The following is an 18,881-nucleotide window of genomic DNA, read 5'->3' on the forward strand; positions in this document are numbered from 1 at the left end:
GCAACCATGCAATGTGGTAACAGGCAGTGTAGCTTTACAAAAGATGTTGAAAATGACAACCATTTTCCCTGAGGCATTCATCAACACGTTTTATCATGTTGGAAGAAACTTTATGCAAGGTTGATTGGTTTATATTGTTAATGGCTGTGCAAATGTTTATTTTTAGATCATCAAGTGTTCTTGGGTTATTAATGTAAACTGTTTGTTTCAAATAACCCCACAGAAAAAAATCTGGAGACGTCAGATCCAGGGAGCGACTGGGCCATAAGTTTTTGCTTATAATGTGATCGCCAAAACACGCTGCCAACATGTCTAAAGTCTTGTTGAAACCAACAATCACGTTCATCACCTTCCAACAGAGAAATGAACTGTGTGATAAGGTCACGATAAACTATTCCGTCAACTGTTGTGTTGAAAAAGAATGGGCCGATTATTTTTCTCCGCGAAATCGCGCACCACACACCGATCTTTTGTGGATGAAGTGATTGTTCATGTAACAAATGGGGATTGTTACTTGACCAGTGTCGAAAATTTTGACTGTTGACATATCCATTTAAGTGGAACCATGCTTCATCCGTGAAAAAAACCTTATCCAAAATATTCACACCATTGTCTCTAATAAAATTTCTAAACCACTGGCAGTATCTTACACGTGCACCTTTGTCTGCTTCCTTCAGTTCTTGCACAGCCTGTACCTTATATGCACGTAGGTGCAATTGTTTTAACGCTCGGTGAGTTGTTGTTTTTGATACACCTGACTGTGCAGCAAGTTTACGAACCGATTTCCTGGGAGATTGTGATATTCTCTGCTCCACATCCTGCAACACACCTTGTGTCAAAACTGGTGGTTGTCTGTGGTAGGGTTTGTCATTAACTGATCCTGTTTCACGAAATCTGGAAAGAAGTCGATATATCGTCGAATTTTCTGGAACACTGTTATTCGGATATTTCTCGCGAAACACAGTTTTTACACTAGCGTACGATTTTGAACAAAAATAATGTTCCACAATGAACACCCTCTCTTCCAAAGAGTACTTCATTTCACAGAACAATTCTAATCTTCCCCTACGAACAATGCGAAATGCACGGCTCAAACAGTTCTGAGTACACAACTAACTGATTCTTTTGTTCTCGTTTGGTGGGCGCTCTTATCGCATTGCATGGTTGCCAGGAGTAGGTAAGTAACACTTTTATCACCATAATTTCCATTTTCTTTTTTTCCTATTTCCAGTATTTCCATGTCATAGGCCATCACTAAACACACCTTTTGTTGCCTTCAAACATCAACAGTGTTGCTACTGTACCTCATAATTTTTTTAAAACACCCATTTGGACCGGTACGCCTTTACGAGGCATTTCAGGATTGGCTATACGCGAAAGCGATCGGTTTTCTTCTCTGAACTATAGATGGCAAAATAGTCCACCTACCCAAGGTGGAAATTGACGTCCAAATTTCCGTACGAATGTTTGACATGCAATTTTCCATGGTTTGTGGAAAAATAAATTTACACTTTCACTTACATTTGGCAACACTGCATGAACAACACTGCACCCTGTTTGTTGTTTCTATGTTTAAAAATATCTACTTGGATAGGGCTAACATTTGGTGTATGACTTATGTATGTACAGGTTTCGGTTACAAAGGAACGCCACTCTTAATTCCCAGTTGCGCCGTTCGTGGGACACCCTGTACTTGGCTCCACGCGGACGTGACGGGTGGTTGCTTATGCTCCTGTACCAGAAGGAAAGAACTTTCTTTGAAGAAAGTGGCTTTCGAATCGGGACTTGAACTCTAGGCTTACATGGATGAAGTCCTCACCTTTCCGCATTCCGCGATGCTCCACAAACTTCCAGCGCCTCCGGAGAGCTCCAAGCCTCGATGCGAGTACCTCCCCAGTTGCTCTCCACCAACCCTATGGGCCTCTGCAGCTGGTCGTACAAGCGACGGCCATAGAGAAAGCACAGGGCGGAGAATCCGGGCAGCGAACCTGTGTAGAGAAAGACGAAAGCATTTTTTTTAACATTTATGCCATGACCAAAATGATACCGTGTAAAGTAAAAAATCTTATGGCATTTCTCAAGGGTTGAATCCGTCCTATTTCCATAGCATTTTTCTTAACATTACCAATGAGAAGCAAGCTCTAGGTCACGTGTGCAGCTGTAATGGCGGCCGTGTGAGTAGTGAACAAGCCGCGCGTAACAGAATTCACCAGCGTGCATCACACTGGTGCACCAAAAAGGACGTCAAATTCGGAAAACTTCATACTGAAACAAATGAAAGTTAGATTCGGAATGCTCACGCATATCTGCGTTTATCAGGAAACATTCAATAACGGTGACTAAATGTCATGAATATTATATATTTTCAATTAACGACATCTTATTTTGCATGTGCAGTACGAATTTAAGTGGTATTCTTTTGAAAAAATATCGAATATTCCAAATGGATGCTTTCCTGCATGGTGCAGCAGAAGATGGATGCATGTTTTGATGCATCGGCATATTTTATTTCACTTTGCGTGCAAGTGAAGGAGAAGCAGTATTTAAAATGTCTACAGTTTGTGCCTGCATTCAGTTTATTCGCCTTCCGTGCAACAAAACCGGCGTGACATTCCGTACTATTGCTTACAGAAAGCATACCATGAATCAGAAGCAGACGCCGCCATTTTGAATCACCAGCTGCACTAGCTCTTGAGACTGTTGTAAGTTGATGATGTCATGGTTTAACCTGGTGAAAGCTATGGTGCGCCCCGGTGAAATACGGAACACCGAAGCGTGCATCAGCGGTGCACCAGCCAATCCACCGGTGAAATCTGGAAAGCGCGGCAGGTATCACTTCAATTTTCAATAGCCGATAACTATCCAACCGAGAGGAATAATGTCTTCTATCATAAGGTTTCAGGTGCAAAGCAACGGTGCTACTTAATACATACTTTATAATGTATACTGTCGTATACCAATTGAACTTGAACGCCAGACCTGATTTTTAAATGTTGTTCGTCATCAGTCTGTGCATTGTTCCTGTCGAGTATGTATGAAAAGTCATAGCCGTCGTTCATGACGAGGCTTCTCGCATTTATACCATTATGTAAGTTATTGTAATAATTCTGTTATTGTGTTGGTGAATTATACACTTTTGTTTGTGTTGAAACTTCAGTCGTATTCTTTACTCCATTTCCTGAATAACCGAAGAACAGAGAGAACCCAAAACATAACAATGGCGACGAGGATCTTGGGAACTTCATTTGATACTTACTTCTCGTAATTTTACATATTTCTTGATTGTTCTTCAAGCTGTCTGTTGGAGGTAAGAATCTCTGTACACAATGCAAAAGTTGTCTCAATTTTCTGAATTCTGCAGGGAGCAGGAAAGTATTAAACAATACTTCGATAGATTCGAGCATTTCTGCAAAGCTTCAGACATTCCCGATGATAAGGCTAAACATGTTCTATTAGCAGCAATAGGGCACAGAACGTATGCTGATTTATACAATCTCATACAACCTAAATCAATATCAGAGCTCAGTCTTGCTCAAATTCAACAAACATTAATCCGCCATTATGAGCTCAAGAAGAATCTCGTACTTGAAAGGCATAAGTTTTTTCTTATTAAACAGAAAGATAATCAAAGCATTCCTGATTTCATTGTGCAAATCAAAGAGCAGGCCTCAAAATGTGATTTTGGTGATCTCATCGATTCAATGTGTCACGACGTATTTATTCTTGGTATGAGAAGTGTGCGTGTTAGAAATAGATCCTGATTTGACTTTGAAAAAGGCAATAGATACGGCCATGTATCTCAACGAGCTAGAATTAAATGAGAGAATTGTTAACCAAAGTCACTCAAAGAATGCTGTGGAATATTCTGAAACTCCGACTGAATTCACTTCGCGAATACAAAACAGTTACAAGGGCAATCTTCGGATGAATATCAGACAAAATAAAGCTGATACAAGGAATATTGGTAACAAATCAAACAATGATTCTGGTAAACCGTGTGGTAATTGTAATTCTTTTCATCCTAACGGGAAATGCCCGGCTTTCGGGGCTACTTGCAGATATTGTAAAAAGAAAAATCATTTCTTGACAGCCTGCAAGAAGAGAGAATATAACAATTCTAGCAAAAACAAATTGGTTTCTAACACAAACATTGTGCTTAACACACGTATCAATGAAAGATCTATCAATGTTCCAGCTTATTCAAAACCTACGATTGTACCAAACAATCACAGCAATTTCAAGCAATCACATTTTTCAGATTTTAATGTGCCGTGCATTCCCATAGATTACAAATTTGCAGATATTCAAGAAGAAAAATCTAAGAACGAATTTGTTGATTACAGCGCCGCTGGTATCCAATGTAACGCTCAGTGTCCAGAAATTTTCACTACTTTCGTTACTAAAGAACGTGAATCTGTTTGGCATACACAGGGATCGTTGTTTATCGACTTACAAGTCAACAATTCTAAGATTACATTCCTAGTGGATACAGGTTCTGTCTATACTTTAATTGACAGTAGACAATTTGAGTCTTAATTGCGAGGTTGCACTATACACAATTTTCCTATCATCTTGAAAGCAGCAAATAGTAATAATCTTGGTGTTTTAGGAAAAGTTAACGTTGAAGTTGTATTTCAAGGAATGAAACATAACTTAGATATGATTGTTGTAAAGACAAAATTGAATCGTGCGATTATGGGTTTGTCTTGGATTGACATTTTCATGCCTGAATGGCGAAACATTTTTGTTTCACATGTTCCTCAGATGGTTGCAACTACTGTTGAATCATCAGCAATAAAGGAACTGGTTGCGAATCTAAGGAAAGATTTTTCCTATACCTTTTGATGGTGACATGTCCAAGTCGATTAAGCGCTTCGAGATAGACTTGCCATTGAAAGACGATGCTGCACCAGTGTTCAAGAGATATTACGACGTCCCGTACTCGCTTAAGGAACCAGTCAAGGATGAATTACAGAAGTTGGTTAGTGACGGAGTAATTGAACCTATCAAATGATCATCGTGGGTTCTCCTCTTGTTGTTGTTCGTAAGAAAAACGGTGAATTAAGGCTGTATGTGTCCTACAAGAACACTGTAAATCCGCAACTTAGGAAGATGGGACATCCGTTACCTAAAATAGAGGACCTCTTCGACAAGATGGTTGGTTGTAGTTGGTTCGTTTCATTTGACCTTCGAAGGGCTTACCTTCAGTTACGTCTATCTCTACAGGCACAGAAGGTCCTTGTCTTCAACACGGAATTCGGGTTATTCAGACAGTTGAAGCTTCCCTTCGGAGTAAACTCTGCCAGTGCCATTTTCCAAGCCACGATGGAGCAGATATTGATGGGTGTAGAAAAGGTTTCCATTTTCCAAGACGACATTTTAGTAGGAGGAGTTACTCTTGAGGAGTGCAATGATATCGCACGAAAGGTGCTGAATCTTTTCTCCGGTTATGGCGTCCGCATAAATGAACAAAAGTCTGTGTTCTTTGTGCAAAATGTGAAGTATCTGGGCCATTCTCTTTCACATGAGGGAATTCGTCCTCTGAAAGAAAACATTGATAAAATAATTCAGTGTAAGCCACCCACTAATGTTGGCGAATTGAAGTCATTTCTCGGTATGGTCACGTATTACGCTTCGTGGGGCCTCCCGATGGCGCAGTGGTAGCGTCGTCGCCTTGTAATCAAGGGGTCCCGGGTTCGATACCCGGTGGAGGCACAAGTGGTTCGGATCCCACTTTAAACTGTAGGTCCAGTCCCGATTAGCCTTACTGTGCATAAAGTGGACTTAAAACAACAAATCAAATCAAAAAATGTATTACGCTTCGTACCTGCTAAACCTAGCTGACTGTGTTGCCAGTTTATATGATTTGTTGAAGAATGGGGTGCGCTGGTCATGGACAGATGTTCATCAGAAGGAATTCCAGGATGTTAAGGATCTGCTATCTAAGGACTTAGTACGCACAGTATATGATCCTTGTAAGGACTTATACCTGATGTCAGATGCATCTCCTACAGCTACGGGAGCAGCCATAATGCACAAAATAAACGGAGTCCTAAAGCCTATCATGTGTATGGCCGGTACATTATCCGCTGCGGAAAGGAACTACACTCAATTGGAAAGGGAATCACTTGCATTAGTCCGTGGAGTCAAATACTTTCACAAGTATCTCATTGGACGATATTTTGTTGCGTTCACCGACTCGAAACCTTTATCTCACCTGCTGGATCCTAGAAGTAACCTGCCTGCTTTAGCCATCAGCAGAATCAACAGATGGAAGTTAGTATTGGAAGAATATGACTTCAAAACTGTTTACACGCCTCATGTTGAGTTGGCTGATGCATTGTCTAGAATTTGTGTTGCAGATGATCCAGTTCGTGATTATTATGATGATTTCGCATGTCAGTTGACAGCTGAGCCGGTTGTCCTTAATCTTATTGAATCTTCGGTGTTGACGCGCATTTCGCTGGAATCACAACGTGATCCTGAGCTTTCTAAAGTCTTCGAATATGTTCAAAGGAGATGGCCACAATCCATAGGGAGAACAAAAAGTCATCCTATCAGGAAAATATTCGACAGGCGATATGATGTCCACATACAGAAGGGATGTATTTTCGTGGGCGAAAGACTGGTAGTACCTGAATCTTGTATCCAAAGTGTCCTATCTCTGTTGCACAAATTCCACCAGGGAACATGCAAAATGAAGGAAATAGCTCGTTCATCGTTCTTCTGGAACACGATGAACGAAGATATTGAGAGGGTTACGTCTTTGTGTGACACATGTTTGCGATACAATAACAGGCCCAACGTACCGGGTACCGCATTCGAAACGTGGCCTATTGCATCGCAGCCTTTTGAGCGTGTTCATCTTGATTTCTTCCATTTCTCAGACATGAATTTCCTGTTGCTGGTTGACGCTTATTCTCATTGGATATCGGTATGGAGAGTGAAGAATATGCAATTTGACACCATGATTGGTCATTTAGATGAATTTTCTTCATGCTTTGGATATCCGAAAACCTATGTAACTGACAATGGCCAACCATTTGCATCTTCAGAGTTCAACTCTTATTGCTCAAAGAGGAATATCAAGCTTCTTCACTCAGCTCCGTACACCCCCCAATCAAATGGTCTAGCTGAAAGGAATGTTGTGGTGGTGAAGAACTTACTAGAAAAGAACTTTTCAAATCGTTCATGCATCACGTTGAGAGAGATGGACAAGTTCGTTCTTGAGCTTTTAGGCAGATTAAGGAATACTCCAGTGCACGGGTATAGTCCAGCAGAACGTTTGCTCAAGTTCCGGCCAAGAACAGACATTTCCGCTTTTGACACGTCTAATGGTTCCAAGAATCAGCCTATTAGTCCCGTTCCGTTTATGCCAGGGGAAAAGGTACTTGTGGAACGTCACAAAAAACAATTCAGCCATGGATCCAAGTACAAAATTGGCGAAATTGTTAAATTGATGGGCCGGAAGATGGCGAAGGTTATTGTAGATAATGACATGATTGTTGTTCATCTCACGAAGATTAAGAGGTATCCCGACAAGGTTAGAGAAGACACCTTTGTCCGAAATCAAAGTCGACAGCACAGAAACAACCTAGTTCTTGTTAGAGAGGAGGACTATCTTCCAGTACCTGCTACTGAAGATCTAGTGGAACATCCAAATGCTACCTGCGACAATCAACCGCTTAGGAGATCACAGAGACCAAGACGACCGCCTGACCGCTATGGGCAAACTCCATGAAACGGGAGTCTCTTCAGCCGAAGGGGGGGAGAGTGTCGTATACCAATTGAACTTGAACGCCAGACCTGATTATTAAATGTTGTTCGTCATCAGTCTGTGCATTTTTCCTGTCGAGTATGTATGAAAAGTCATAGCCGTCGTTCATGACGAGGCTTCTCGCATTTATACCATTATGTAAGTTATTGTAATAATTCTGTTATTGTGTTGGTGAATTATACACTTTTGTTTGTGTTGAAACTTCAGTCGTATTCTTTACTCCATTTCCTGAATAACCGAAGAACAGAGAGAACCCAAAACATAACATATACAGTACACGTATGGAAGAATATTTTACTTGTTTCAATTGCAAACATCGTGCACTCACCATAGATGGTGCCTTTCGTGCTTTGTACAGATTATACGTACATTGTAATCGCAAATCTAACAGAAATGTTACATGAAATGAAATGTACTGTATGCTATAAGATTTTTGGAAGCATTTACATAGCATTTATGCTAACAAGAATGTTAAAGGATATGCTTCCGTCCACAGCGGGCCTCATGCGCATATTGGCCAAAAGATGAAAGGGCAAATCCAATCTGACAAAAAAATTATATTGCTTCATTTCAATGCAATAGGCGTTCCCCTGGACCTTTCGCCTACGACAGCGAAGAACGTTTCGACCATTTTTCTTCTTTCGAGAAACCGCTACGATATTCTAAATTATGAAAAACCACATCTTCTGGAAATCCTTCTGTACAATCTCTGGAGCAAGGAACGAAAACAACTGTGCTCAAGTAGGGCTCGACCAATGAACACGGAGAGCGGAACTGAATGCGTGGACGAGAAACGCAGCTGCAACTGTTTCTAGCGGCGTGCACTGCTTTGCTCCTCCCAGTCGCTTTCTCCCTTATCTACCGTTATGCGGGCCTTGCTTTACAGATACCCGAGACAGAGTGTAGAGCATTCGCGTGGTTTACTTTGTTGTTGTCTAAATACTTGTGTCGGAAATTGGCTTACTTAGTGGCTTATTCTTCCTAGAAATTTATTTTCAAATATTCCAGGGCCTCCACGATGGCGCCTATCTTAATTAAATGTTTCGTTAGAGCACAACTTCACCTTCTTTTTAGTTCCTGGAATTCACATCGCATTCGCAATTTTTAAAAATATCGCGTAATTTAAACGTTTTTTCCATACCAGCCATGACAATTGACAACACGCTGCTATTGCGTACTACTTCTGAATGTAAACAAAGATTTAAGCCTGAATCACACGGGACTGGATTTCCAGTAGGAATGCCTCCGTCTCACACGATACTTGTTACCGTACTTGTCGATTGTCTTTTGTTCCCATAAGACATTGCGCAGAGCAGACAATCTGTAAAGATGGACGAGCAATTTGAAGAATGCTGTTGGACAATTATTGCTTTTTGCTTTTATTAAAAATTATAAAGGAAAAGTATGGACTAGAGATTGGTTTGAAAAAAGTATGGTAATCAACGCGTAGCGAACAAGCTTTTTAATCAACTCGGGTATGCATATTCATCCATGAGATTTGCAGGGTTCATTCACAAATTTTCAAAAATTGAACATTTAATTGAATACACTTGTAATAATAAGGATTTTCATTTTCGACTACTCATATTTGTCACGTACACATCCCATCGCTTTGTATAAATACCTAAATATTAATGAACTGAACACGAATGCACTGCACGTCATATCTCGAGAAACTAAGAAAAACAGCCAACCCTCAGAAACCACAGACAAAAAACTCCCCTTTGCAAACTCACAGATTATCTTCACATTGGCAAACTTTGCTCTGATTGGGTGTTCCACAGAATCCAGTCGAGGAAAGACAGTAGCAATTAGAACATGTCTTATTCCTCCAAACCAGTCAAGCAGCCAGTCAGACAGCCATCACATCCGGGCAGGTAGCCAGTTCATCGCCAACTAACTTGATATCCAGTTCCGTGTGGCTCGGCCTTTATCCTACATAGAACGGCCATATTGGAAGCGACTCTAGCGCTCAGGTGGTAATTTTAATCGCGAATTTCCAAGAGAACGACTAAATAATATTCCCATAAGCGTAATTCTAAGTTTTCTTTCCCTTCTACGACCATTCAGAGCACAGACCTCTTCTCTTTACCCAGTTCACCAAAGGTAAGGTCGGTACCGGACTTGTAAGAACCTGAACAAACGGTTTTCAAACTTTCGTCTTTCAAATCTACACAAATGTATATGGTATGCCCAAATGAAAAGGAGACCATTGCTGTAGCGGCGTTGTATCTAATCGAAAAAGGTAAATGTGTTTGCTGATAGCTGGCGCAGTGTTTGTCCCAGTTTGCAGGTGTAGCGAACGGCTTCGCCTGCTGTTTCCTCGATTAGCGAGAGTTGTTTCGAGCAGACGGGTGCATTATAGATTCCTCCAGATCAGCGCAGAGAGCTGTAATCCAATTTCTTCACGCAGAAGGCGAGCATGCTTCACAAATTTTTCGCAGGATGAAGGACGTTTACGGAGAGTAGTGTCTCGCACATTGCACCATATTCCGTTGGTGTCAGCATTATGCGAAAGCACCACGGCGAAGTGCACGTTGTCATCAACCCTGCAACGATTGCTGCTGTGGATAATCTCATTCGACAGAATCGTCGGATCACCACACGTGAAATTGCTGCTAAACTGTCGATAAGCAAGGGAACTGTGGAACACATAATCCACAAGAAGCTGAGTTATGGCAAACTTTGTGCACAATGGGTGTCCAAGCATCTGTCAGAGACGCAGAAGGTGGAGAGCTCCAGGACAACGCTAGGCCACATTTGGCCAAATGACGCTCGACCTGCTGGGAACATTTCAATGGGAAGTCCTCACACATCCTCCGTGCAGCCCCGATATTTCCCCCTTGTGACTCCCATGTCTTCCGCCCCTTAAAACAATCACTGAAAGGTCAACGGTTCACCTTTGACAAGGAAGGCAGAACACCGTGGAAAAGTGTATCCGTAAGCAACCCAGGAGTTTCTACACTGAAGCCATCCACTCCTTTTCTACGCGCTGGGATCAGTGTATCAATATCAATGGCAATCATGTGTAGGTATCATGTTACACATTAACTGTAATTCACATATTATGTAATGTAAATATTCTGTAATATGATGTTCTTTAGATATAACCGTAGTCTCCTTTTCATTTGGGCATAAGAACAACTCATTAAGTTATATGGCTGTTTTTTTTTTTGGTGATACCTTTACATGATAAATCTGTGCACTTTCATAACATGAATAACTATGCGTATTTATGAAATTATAATAAAGAAAAGCATGGAGGTATAATAATGTAAACTCACTTGCAGTCGGAACTGCCCATGGTATCCAAATAGTGTCAAGGTCTTCCAACGGAGTTTCGGAGTATGTGTCTCCCACGTACATGAATCGAACGCTGGTGTAAGCCGAGCCTTCAGAAATCTCCTCAGTTGAGTTGTAGATCTGAGAATGAACAAGTAAGTGATTTGTAATATTTTTCTGGTTTTTAAGTGTAAGATTAAGGTAAATTCTTGTTTTTCAATGCATATACACTTAGAGGAAAAGGTCTAAATATGGGCCCCCTTTTTATTATGTTGTCACTTTCGGAGGGGAAAAATAATATATTCAGCACCTGCCTTTAAAATGCATATCAAAGAAATATATACTTAAATGTAATAGCATGTTAACGTATAGGTCTCAATTTTTTTTACAAGAGCAATTTCCAAAAATTTGTAAAATGATGTAATTCAAAATTGTGGTCTAAATATGGGCTACTAGTGGCAATATCATAAAAAACAATTACAATTTTACAAAAACAGTCAATTATCGCTAAAACATTATAAAATATAAATTTATGAATAGTCTGTTGTTTTGAAAATCACGCGGAATGGGAAAAATCGAAATTAAGAAAAACATCCAAATATTTGTTGAAAATATGATCTCAACATTAGACCTCATGTCATAGCCCATATTTAGACCATCACGCTTTTTCTTCTTCAATTTATTTTCACTCTCTGTGGTACATATATCACAAACAAATCATGGCATTATAAAAGCCCACATTTCTTTAATGTACCACTAATATCATAACCTGTACAAAGCAGATGAGAATTCAGAAAACGCTGAGTTAAAACGTACCTGCAAAACGTTTTCGGAGGTCGCAATTCTATAACAGCGTCCAAGGCCAAAACTAACCACCACTTTCTCTTGAGAATTGGCGCCGCAACCTTTGTCCTTGACAGATAACCAGTTCCAATAGCCTTTGCCAGGCTGCAGCACCCGAAAGCACTGATAACTCCAAAACCCATATTTAAACCTTCGCCCATATTTAGACCTTCTCCTCTAGCTATGGCCGTGTTCGAAAGGTGCAAGACCTTGAAGCGAATATCCTCCTAAAATGGTCTCACATTTCACAAAAAAAACGCACAACAGCACGCCTGATGTACTAACATACACTCCTCGAGCACGGTCGACATTTTAAGCTGAGCTACCCATGAGTGAGTTTGTTACCGAGCGATTGCTAACTGAATCTCATCAAGGTGGATAGTGCTGCCATCTAACGACACCTTTAGAAACTACACACTACTATTTTCAACTATTCCACATAAGTTTGTGACCTATAGTAAAACCTCGTTAATCCGGACTAATGGGGGGGGGGGTTAAGTTGACCGGTTTATCGAAAGTCCGGATTAACTGAAATAACCTAAAAGAACAGTAGAAAGTCATTAAAACTCCGTTTATGGTGTATTTAAAGGACATAGGCCTAAATGCACTATACAGTACAGTAAAATGTAAAGCAATACTTGGATGTACGTATTCTTGGCCGTTACGGAGCAATATGACGAATGCCATTGTTGACGACTTATAGCCACATTCAAAACCTTACATTCTGCTTTTCTTTGGGGGGGGCGCTTTTGCCTGTCCGGATTAAGCGAAGTCCGGCTTATCGGTGTCCGAATTAACGAGGTTTTACTGTATTTAATTACTTCCCTTAGTATCTCTATTGTACAAGGGGTACACTGAAAGTAATGAGCAACATTAAAAAGAAAATCAGAATCCATGAATACACGCAGACGAAGTAAATCATCACAAAATATAGACTTTACTGGACGTGTCCAGGTAGTGTGACGTCATTAGCTTCAATCGCGTGAGCGCAGTCATTTGTTTAAAAATGGCTGGCAGTGATGTTTCGTTTCGACAACGTGCTGTGATTGAATTCCAATTTTTATTAATTCAATTTTTTTTTCAATTTTTATTACTCCATATAAACCATATACATTGGTATTTGGAGGGTTCAGTACAGTTCATATAAAAGAAAAATATATAATTACAAATTTTCTATAATTTACAATCTAGATATTCACTAACACTATAATATTCCTTATTAACTAATAGTTTCTTTAATTTATTTTTGAAACTTGTCATACTTTCTGCTTTTATATCATTTGTTAAATGGTTGAATATTTTAATTGCCATCTGTTGGGGTCCTTCTTGAACTAATGTTAGCCTGGTGAAGTATGGCTTTAAGAGCTGTTTATTTCGGGTGTCATATGTGTGTTCTATTGAACTTCGCAGCGCAATATTTTTTCTGGCATATAATGACATTTCATATATGTACAGAGAAGGGAGGGTTAATATTTTAAATTTCTTAAACAACGTTTTGCACGATTCGCTAGGCTTTATACCTGCTATAATCCTAATGGCTTGCTTTTGTTTTCTAAATGCTTCTAAACTTGCCGGTGAGTTCCCCCAAAATTCTATTGCATAATTTATTAGTGAATGAAACATTGCATAATATACCTGAATTAGTGAATTTGTTTGAAGTGTTTGTTTTAATAACCGCAGTGCAAATATTTTGGAATTTAGTTTTTTAACAAGTATTTTTACGTGGTTTGACCAATTTAGATTTTCATTTATAGTAACTCCTAAAAATTTTGTTTCTCTAACTAATATTATTGGAAGATGGCTATTCTTTACTACATCTTTAATTTTATTGTTTTGTTTTGTGTGAAATAGCACGTAATTTGTTTTCTGTTCATTCAATAGTAATTTATTACTGTCAAACCAAGATTTCATTTCTTCCATTGTTTTTTCAATGTTGGCTTCTAACTCGTTCACATCATTTCCCTTTATTATTGCGCTAGTATCGTCTGCGTACAACAAAATCTTTGTATTCTGTATATTAAATGGTAAATCATTTATGTACAAAAGAAAAAGTAGTGGGCCTAATATTGATCCTTGGGGAACTCCATATTTTAATGTCTTTAGAGTGGATTTGTATTTTCTTACGTTTCCTTCTCTTTCGTGGCTAATTTCAACACATTGCATTCTGTTTGATAAGTATGATTTCATAATTTCAAGCGCGTTACCCCTTATCCCATAGTGTTCCATTTTAGAAATTAATATTTTGTGGTTTACTAAATCAAAGGCTTTTGTCAAGTCGTAAAATATTCCGAGAACTAATTTTTTATCGTTTATACCTTGCAAGATGTTTTCGATTAATGTATGTGTTGCACTTACTGTGCTTTTATTTTCAATAAATCCATGTTGTTCTTTTGATAGTATGTTGTGTTTATTAAGGAACTGTAGAAGGCGGCGTTTTAGTAAGTTTTCTAGAATTTTGCTTAGCACAGGTAGTAATGAAATTGGTCTGTAATTTTGAACCATGTTTTTACTTCCATTTTTAAATACTGGGTTGACTTTTGCTATTTTTAGCTTAGTGGGAAAGATACCATTCGCGATACATTCATTAAAGAGATATTCTAAAATGGGTGCTAACAACTCCTTGATTTCTTTTATTACTCTGATTGGAAATTCGTCTCCTACAGCCTTTGAGTCTTTTAAATTACATATCTCTTTCGATATTTCATTTGTTGTGGTTGGTGTTAAAAACATGCTTTCTAGAGTGCGCGGTTTAGAGTTACACAAAAGTTGCAATGGGTTTTTTGCATTATTTATATTTGTTACTAAGTTATCTCCTAATTCGGTGAAGTATTTATTAAATGTTTCACACACTACAAATGGATCGTCTATTTCAATATCATTTGTGCATAATTTTATATTGTTATTTGTTTTTCTCTCTTTCATTACAGTATTTTCATTTACAACGTCCCACATTGCTTTGCTTTTGTTGTTTGAAGACACAATTTTGTTCGCATAATATTTTTGTTTGGCATCTCTTATTTGTTTTTTATAGTAATTTATGTAAAATTTATTTACAGATTTATTTATGGGAGTGCGTTGACTTTGACTTATTAGGGATCTTTTTATTTTGCTATATTGTTTTACCTCTCGTGTTATCCATTGTTTTCTCCTTCCAGTTTTGGCTTGTATTTTTCTTTTGGGGAAAGCATTGTCAAAAATATTGTAGAGTGTATTTGTAAAAATTGTGAACTTTTCATCACTGTCTATTTGACTTACATATATTTGGCTCCAAGATTCTATTTCTATCAAAGATTTAAATTTGTACATATTTCTTTGACTATATATTCTATTTTCATGCATAACAGGTTGTTTGGTAACACGTGTAGTTTTTACGTGCATTATTTGGCACGTGTGATCAGAGAGACCGTTCTTAATGTCATATGAGATGTCACCGTGATCGAGATTTGTAAGAACATTGTCAATTGCAGTTTCGGAATTAGATGTTATTCTGGTAGGTTTTTTAATTAAATAGTTAATATTATACGATAAAGTTAGTGTCAACAAACGGTTTCGCTCAGGGCAGTCTTTTAGAAAATCAACATTGAAATCTCCACAAACTAATACTTTTTCTTATGAATATTTGGTATGTTATTTAGCACATTTTCAAGACGTTCAAGAAATATTTCTAAAGACCCTAATTGGCTTCGGTAGACCGAAAGTATGACAAGGTTCAAATTATCTATTGTAACAGCAGCACATTCAAAATTTAATTCCGAGGACTCATTACACAGTTTGTTAGGTAGTCTAGCATGTGGCAGCAGAGAGTTTTTTACTAAAATTAGAGAACCACCTCGTTGGTATGTCACTCTACAAAAACCGCTTATTATTTTATAATTACTAATTTTCAAAAGTTTTATATTTTCACTGTTGAGCCAATGTTCTGTTAAGCATATTACATCTGGTTCCGGGTCGATCGTGTTGATCAATACTTCGAGTTCTGCTATTTTGGGAGTTAAGCTTTGTATGTTGTGCATTAGGATGGTAAAAATATCACTCTGGGTGCTTACCTGCTGTCCCGTTCGGGTCACCGATCTCCCGCTCCCCCTCTCTCACTTGGAAACACCCACCACTGCCTCTAACGGACTCACTTTCACTTTCTCCCCCCCAAATTTTTCACTCACTCGAGGGTCACGGAAATTTAATCTTCTTTCAGGAATGACACCCGGGACACATTCCTTGGAATCCGGCGAAATCTGGAGTCCTGCTTTGTCCCTCTCGTAGTCAATGCACTGTTGCAACGTGTACGCCACTCCATTCACGACGAGTTTGTCGTATCGCAAGTGAGCGACGGATCCATCTTTTCTTGCTTGCACCAAATGAGGTTTCAGCTTTTCCCTCTTTTTTTGCACACCGTCCGAATAATGTTCAGATACCGCCACACCAATCGTTTTGAGTTGGTTCGATTTCCTAAGGATCTCCTGTCGCTTTTTATAAGAATTGAGACGCACGACAATCGGCCTCCTCCCACGCACTCTGCCCATTCTGTGAGCTCTCTCCACCATATCTGGAGAAATATTCACGTCCGTCTTGTTCTTGACGAGAGCAATCACTTTTTCTTCTGATTCTTCCCAGCTTTCATTTCTTTCCGTGTTTTCTTCCACGCCGTAAAATATGATGTTGTTTCTCTTTGACTGTCCTTCGAGGTAGTCTACCTTCTCGCTCAAAAACAGGTTGTCTTTCCTCAATTGCTCCACGTCTCTTTTCGCCTCCACCACTTGATTTTCGAGAGCAGAGATTTTTTTCAATCCCGCTTTTTAGCTCCATACGGAAATGCCTTATCTCTCCCTTGAGGTCAGCCTGTCCATCCTTTAGGTCTCGCAGCATCTTCATGACGTCGTCCATCTCGGGGCCTGGATTTGCTTCAATCCCCTGTGCCAGGAGCAGCATAATGATAAGGAATGCACTTATGAAACAACACTTCCCACTGAAATGATATTCCGATCCATGTCCACTCGTCTTCGTCGATGTAACACAGAGACGTATGCAGAAGCAGCCTATGGAGGCTCTCCATTGTTCCGTGCCGATACCCATTTGGCAACGTTGGGTTTGTGGGAGCGAATTTTTCTACGTCTGCTCGCTACGGTGAACTGAACTATGCTGTTAAAGAGGGAATTCCTGCTGCTGAAATTCACAATAGACTTCAGAGTGCGTAGAGAAATGTATGCATGGGTGCTGGCAGTGTTACTATATGAGTAAAACATTTTAAAGAAGGAAACATGAACATCAAATATCAGCCTGGGAGCAGTAGTCCACGAATTGCTTCCACGGAATGCAACATGAAAAGCAGAGGGGTGCATTCTGGTTGAATTTCTTCAACATGGGGAAACCATAAATGCTCGCCGTCATATACAAACACTTCACAAGCTCCGTCGTGCATTGCGGGATAAACGTACTGAAAATAAAATCATCCTTCAACATGATAATGCACGCCCGCACTCTGCTCAGTTCACCAGGGGGGATAATGTGGTGGGAAGTTCTGCTTCATCCTCTCTACAGTCCCGACATTGCACTCTACGACTATAATCTGTTCGGTTTTGTAAATAAACAGCTACGAGGCCAACGCTACCAGATGATGGAGGACATACAGAAAGCAGTGTAGCAGTGTCTGTGAGCAGCTGCAACGGAGTTCTACCGTAAGTAGAACAGATTTTAGAATTGCGAATCGGGAATATAAAATAAAAGCTCTACAATATAAGAAACAATATTTATCAGTGTACTTACGTCGTTCATAGCGAACTGCATGTTGCTTTGTCCACTGCACAACCATACGTCTCCATACAAGACGTCCTGCAACTCAATGCTTTCTCCCTGAAAGACAGTCAGATGTTTTCATATATCTCACATAATCGAAATTGAGCTTTAGCGTCATTGTATTAGCAGTGTCAAAACCACGTACACTCACCGGCAATAAAAAATGGGGCATCTATATCCTGAAATGTTCGCTTCCCTGTTATGCGTGTTGCCTAATTCTACGGCGGTGGTAGAAGTTGCCATTGAAATTTTACTATTAAAATCCACTTTCGACCGCTGAGTTAGGCAGACCACATAACGCCTTGATTGGAAGCGAGCATTTGAGACCTATATGTGTGTACTTTTTATTGCCGTTGAGTGAACGTAAACACAACCTTGATCAAACTGAAAAAAATGAATAAAAATAAAGACCCCGAAACAGGGCCGTCTCCACCCTTATACATTCGAGAGTATGCGGGTGGACATCAGTTGCTCTGAATTGATCGTTTTCCCCGCTTTTCATTTCTTTATATTCTTTATTTATAATATACAATTACATACATATTACAAAAGAAATGAAAAAACATATAATTAAATTATGATATATTTTATGTTATAATAGTTAAATATGTATTAATACGAAGACTCATTTTTGTATCCAGAACAAGTCTTCTCTGTTACCGTATAAATAGTTTGGCTCCGGATAGTTATGCATTTTAGCATATGCTAATGCATATTTTCAGTGTCTTCAGGATATATTGCATATTTTTTCTTACAAATGCATATTTTGCTGTTTCTGTCTGAAAATTTGTAGTTTCCTTTCCTTTGGAGCAATTCAGAAACATGATTCAGGATGTGTTCGCGAAGAATTCTGGCAACAAGCTCCTAAAGGACATTTGCTCTATTCATGAAGTGAAACAAAATGCGGACGGGATTCCAAGTGAACTGCACGTTTCCGATTTGTTGATATTAAAACATGCGCCTGTTGTCTCTTCTGATGGGAAGAGAGTGTTTTCAGAGTGTAAAAGTATTCTCGTGGATAACAGGCATAAGTTTACTTTTGAGCATCTGAAACAACGTAGTTATTAAGTGCAATAGTAACCTTTCATGTTGAGTAGAATGAGAGACCACTGGTGAAATCCCACCTTCTCCTAATCGTGACGTTCACTGAAGTCAGAAACAGTTAGTGGACTTATGATAGATACATATA

General features: G+C 39.3%; 1 protein-coding gene across 1 annotated transcript in view; it reads right to left on the reverse strand.

The window, feature by feature from the left end:
- Positions 1-18,881, reverse strand: part of LOC146004811 (sialate O-acetylesterase-like) — a 47,751-nt gene that overhangs the window by 15,480 nt on the left and 13,390 nt on the right. The window contains exons 5-7 of the mRNA XM_083143838.1: positions 17,663-17,749; positions 11,062-11,200; positions 1,820-1,988 (exon numbers count right to left, since the gene is read on the reverse strand). Coding sequence (XP_082999964.1) covers positions 1,820-1,988; positions 11,062-11,200; positions 17,663-17,749 — 395 coding nt within the window. The remainder of the gene's footprint in view (positions 1-1,819; positions 1,989-11,061; positions 11,201-17,662; positions 17,750-18,881) is intronic.

The sequence above is a fragment of the Lepisma saccharinum genome, chromosome 22 (genome assembly GCF_977018435.1).
Source record: "Lepisma saccharinum chromosome 22, izLepSacc3.1, whole genome shotgun sequence".
NCBI classification, from domain to species: Eukaryota; Metazoa; Arthropoda; class Insecta; order Zygentoma; family Lepismatidae; genus Lepisma; species Lepisma saccharinum.